This window comes from Arachis ipaensis, chromosome B07, assembly GCF_000816755.2.
Source record: "Arachis ipaensis cultivar K30076 chromosome B07, Araip1.1, whole genome shotgun sequence".
In the NCBI taxonomy this organism is placed as follows: Eukaryota; Viridiplantae; Streptophyta; class Magnoliopsida; order Fabales; family Fabaceae; genus Arachis; species Arachis ipaensis.
In genome coordinates this window covers 6892754-6898192 of record NC_029791.2, presented here as the reverse complement: position 1 = coordinate 6898192, position 5439 = coordinate 6892754, and the positions used below count along the sequence as shown (strand labels likewise).

The window sequence follows — 5439 nt, the reverse complement described above, 5'->3', positions numbered from 1 at the left end:
TTAATAGAAGGATGCACACAAATACCTATATCTCTCAATTATATAGACCATAATTAAAAAAAAAGTAAGAGCTAATATTAGAAACAAATTTTACAATCAGAAACGAGGGATAAAAAGATACGGAATAAATAACCATTTGTACCCATAACAGATAAAAACGCTGACATTTGTACTCATAATAGCTTGAAACTAAAGTTATACCCATGATAGATGCCTTCCGTGTGATAAAAGTGCCCTGACTTGGATCTGAGCTTAGTTCGTGGGAATCTGATCCTACGTGGCACTTCCTACCTTATCTTCAACCCCTCTCTCTTTCACTCACACTCTTCATACTCGAATTGACCCAGAGTCCCAGGACATAAACTTGGAAGAATCTAAGAGCCTCACCTCTTGGACAGAGTGAAGAAAGCCCATGGAACTCGAGACCTCTAAGCTGGTGGAGGTAACAACCCATTGTAATGCCATAGACATGGCTAAAGCTCTTGAATTCTATCTACCTTCTCGTTAGACCAATTCCTATACTTTTCTAGTTCTTATAATCCTTCGGAGTAAAAAATTCAAGGTAAAGAATTCAAAGAGACTTGCTTTTATCCAAAAATGGAAGTCCTGATTCTCAAAAAATCAACTAGTTCTACCAAAGTAATCTGTGATTGAAACAAAAATAAGAACCATATTCAGTATTTCACACAACTATTCTCATAAGAGAACTCATAAATGAGAGAATCCAAATTCAAAAACCAAAAACAGAATCTTTGCAATAAAGGGTATCAATATATAGTATTAGTTCACAGATAAAGCATGAGTTCTCTCATTCATTCCAGCACCATCGGCATCAATCTCTCCTCCTCCGACGCTGATGCCGTCAACCAGAGCCTCATCGAGGAGACTAATCGCATTCTCGCTGAGATCCGCTCTGACTCCGACCCCGACGACAACGACACCCCTTTCAGTCCCAACGCCACCGCCGTCTTCTCCTTAGGCCCCAAGATCTTCGATTGGGATCAACAACGCCAACAATGGCTCCAGCAAAACCCTGAATACCCTAATTTCGTGAGAGGTAAAGTTCGAATCTTGCTCCTCACTGGTTCACCTCCAAAATTCTGTGACAACCATCTTTGGATTCTCCATTCCGCCGTAAGAAAAACTCGGCGACAGCACCAAAAGATCAAACCTTTCCCAGTTCAAGTTTAATGAGGCGAGGGCAGCAGCGTTGTCATCACGCATTTTGCAACCATGACTGCGGAGAGCTCGGAAGGGATGCTGAGGATGGCAGAGTAACAAATCGTTCAGATAGAAATGTTGTGGGAGGGAAAGATAGAGCGCGCATGGATGGCTTGGCACTGAGTGTAGACGTAAGGGTGGGTTTTTGTTGCAGTTTTGTGGAGGAAAGAGCCGTTGGAGTGCGGAAGAGGAAGGGGAGGTGAAGAAGGTGAGGATGAAGGAAGAGTGGTTGGAAAGCATGAGAGTGAGGAGGGTATCCTTGATGGAGTCAGAGGTGGTGGAGAGGGAGAAGAGGATGGCTTCGTCGGCGTGAAGGGCGGAGTGGATGGTGAGGGAGCGAGTGTTGAGGAAGAAGGGGCCAGAGTGGGGTTTGGAGAGAGAGAGAGTGAGTGAGAGAGAGAGGGGTTGAAGATAAGGTAAAGAGTACCACGTAAGATCGGATTCCCACGAACCAAGTTCAGATCTAAGTCAGGACACTTTTGTCATACGGAAGGTATCTATCATGGGTATAACTTTAGTTTCAGGCTATCATAAATACAAATGTCAGCATTTTTATCTGTCATGAATACAAATGGTCATTTATTCAAAAGATAAGCTTGTGCTCCCTAAAAATAGCTTGGCTATAACAACACGGGTGAATAATTCTTTCCTTCAATAGTATTATGGCCCGTACTACACTGTGCTTCCTTTTTATTTCTTTTGATTCTAACAATTAAAGGTAAAAAAAAGAGAAAGGCAAACAAAGAAAGAAAAGGGTGGGGCCGGTGGGGTGGGGGTTAAAGAAGAGTGTTGCTCCACCTGAAACACGATGATATAATTATTATGGTAAAGTCTAATTTTATTAGAGAAGTTTCAGAAAATTGATGTAATTTGTGTTTTTGTTACTTTGTGATTGTATCTAGAATTAAAAGTGACGACGATTAACAATATTCTTAAATTTTATTATTTTAATTTTGTTCAAAAATTTTTTGATTTGCATTAAATATATTATTGATGGCTAAATTTTCAAAAAATTTAAGATTAATCTAATAATAATGTATAAAAATTATTCTTGATTTACTTGTGTTGATACGTTGTTCTTGTGAAATTGTTGTTGAATCGGTCTTAAAATTTTTGAAAAATTAGCCGTCAAAGATATTTTTGATGCAAATCGAAAATTTTTGAGACAAAATTGAAACAAAATAAAATTTAAGGATATTTTAAAAACTTTTATCAAACTTTAGGGACAAAAAGTATACTTTACCCTAATTATTAAGTATGGTAAGTCTAATTTTAATAAGAGAAAGAAGTTTCAGAAAATTGATGCAATTTGTGTTTTTGTTTTATAATTTATACTTTGTTATTATATCTTAGAGGTTAAAAGTGATGGCTATATATTAATTATAGAAGAAGAAAGGAAATTAAGGTGTTACCTAAAATTTTGATTTATATATTATGTTAATTAGTTTAATTAAATATGTTAAATTAGTTAATAATTATTAGCTAATCATCTTCTATATAAAGATATTCTCATTTGAGTATTTATGAGAGTGTTGATGACATGAAGGAGCTTCCCTCAAAAGTTATAATAATATATTATTCTTCCCTTGTGATCTAAATAAAGCTAAAAGCATTAGATTCGAGGAATACAAATAATATACATAAGATGCGAACTATACTAAGTATAACATAAGTCCCAAAGCCTTAGAATTTGCAATATTTGGCGAAAAATGTCGTCCCCTATGATGACTTCATCACCAAACAAATCCATAATAAGCAAAGAAATATCCGAAGAAGTTGAGACAGAAGATGAATTGGGTAAAAAGCTAGCGCATTACACATTAGAAGGCAATTGGGATGAAGTAAGGAAGATCTACCGGTCAAAGCCAAAGGCACACACTATAACGGTTAACAGTTCTAAGGACACGGCATTGCACGTGGCCGTGGATTTGGACGAAGAAGAAGTTGTTAAAGATCTTGTGAATTACATCGTGGAGCATAACACGGGTGCTCTGGAGATAGGGAATGAGCACGGCGACACGCCTCTCCATGTGGCGGCGTCAAGGGGGTTTGCGAAACTCTGCAAGTGCATCATGGCGGAGAGGATAGAATTGAGGACATTGAAGAACAAGAAAGGGGAGACACCATTGTTTTTTGCTGCTCTTAATTGGCACAAGGAAGCCTTCGCTTACCTCCATCACACCCATGAAAGCCTCCCCATCACTTTTCCGGAGCTTGTCCGCGACCATGACGGAGATACCATTCTCCACTGTGCTATTAGGAGGGAGCATTTTGGTAAGCCACCTTCAATTCATTGCTTAATTATTATAGTAACTAATTTGTTCATATATATTCTTATGGTGGAACAGATTTAGCGGTGATAATACTGCATTATTTTGGTGAACTTGCTACCCTCAGCAACAACAAAGGGCTCACCCCTCTCAAAGTCCTTGCTACTAGGCCATTGGCCTTCCCAAGTGGAATCAAATTTTCATGGTGGAAGTTAATCCTTTACCACTGTGAGTTATTATTAATGTTGCAAGTGTGAAGAGTGTAGAAATTTAGTCTCATATCAAAGAAAGTAAGGAAGAGTGAGAAGTTTATAAAATGAAAAATCTATTAATTTATTATCTTAAGATTTTGAATTAGATGTAATGTCTTCTCATATTATATTATTATATGCTATGATTTATTAATGTTCCATTTATTTAACTTTTGTGTAGTATGGACATACTAAGTGATCACTTATAGAATTGCAAATATTTGGGTGTTCACATTCAGCTCTTAATAATCTTCTTTTTTTTTTCATAATATTTTTATTTTTTATTTTTGTTTACAATATATATTTATTTATTTACTCTTTTTCAAATGAAGTTCAAATTAAATATCATTTATTTTTTTTAAAATGATTGATTTCATCTACTAATTCTTTTTTTCATTTTTTTAAAGGTATACTTGTAGAACCATTGGATGCCGAAAGTAAAATGAAAAAGTATTTGGAAAGGATGAACAAAACTGAACCCAAAGAATTGCTTCCAGAGAATTACACCACATTATACGAATCCTCAAAATCACTAATTTCTGTTGGTATGTGAATACATTTTCATTATATCCCTTCTTTTCCTCTCTCGTATCTACTTGAACCAATTCAATATATGAGACATGCTTCGCCGGTGGGATGTGACTGATTTTTCGTATATAACATATCCTAATTACTTAATACGGTGACAAACATTTAGCTTACGTTTGTTTATGGATAGGATATTCAGATACAAATGATGTTTTACGGATGATATATGAATAATTGAATATAGATATTATTTTTAAAGATATTGACTTAATATATTTTATATTTATTCTGACCGAAAAGACACAATTTTTTGTATCTTATTTTTAAAATACTATCTTATCATATTCTCATGATCAAATATATAGCCTTAGAGATAATAGAATTATGTTGCAATGCAAACACATGCTTGTGTTTATGTGCAGGCAAATTGTTTTTTACTTGGGGAAGTGATGACAAGGTCGATGAAGAAAACCCCTCAGAAAAATATGATGGATTCTTTCCACCAAACTATGCTGTAATTTGCCAATCTATCAAAACTGCATACGTGTCTTCTGTTGGTGTTTCTGGACAAGGTATATATTATTGCTTGTTAACTCTTTAAATAGTGATGGATTAACAAAATTTGAACACACCATCAACACTTACATATAAGCATAACAAAAAGAATGTTATGGATTAAAGTAAGACAAAAACAAGAAAAAAAATATTAATCACTTAGAATTATTTATTTCAACTTAAAGTGTTGCGATTCCTAGCTACTCGTTTTCTTGATTTCTTCGTCATTCTCGTAGCTAGGCTTGGTGGTTGGAGATGTTGACGATGATTATAGAACACTATGATTACATTGAAATGATTATTATTATTATTATTAAGCATAACAAAAAGAATGTTATGGATATAACTCTCAAGGGATTAGAGTAAAAAAAATTGACTAATATTGATTTAAAAGACAAAAATAAGATAAAAAAATATTAGTCACTTAGAATTATTTATTTAGATCTTCTAATTTAAAGTGTTAGTATAAGTAAGGGCGAAAATAAGCTAGATCAAATTTTGTTTTTAACAGATAAAATCTATCATATAAATATAGTTAATTAATTTAGGTTTAATTTGTAGTCCGTTATAAACTTTTTTTTAAGTATTAAATTTTGTTTGTTATTCAGTTTGAT

The 5439-nt window shown here is 34.4% G+C and overlaps 1 protein-coding gene across 1 annotated transcript in view; it reads left to right on the top strand.

Moving 5' to 3' along the window:
• LOC107606715 overlaps positions 2897–5439 on the top strand; it is a 4045-nt gene continuing 1502 nt past the window's right edge. Inside the window, exons 1-4 of the mRNA XM_016308745.2 lie at positions 2897–3495; positions 3570–3719; positions 4150–4287; positions 4693–4842. Coding sequence (XP_016164231.1) covers positions 2931–3495; positions 3570–3719; positions 4150–4287; positions 4693–4842 — 1003 coding nt within the window. The 5' untranslated portion in view covers positions 2897–2930. The remainder of the gene's footprint in view (positions 3496–3569; positions 3720–4149; positions 4288–4692; positions 4843–5439) is intronic.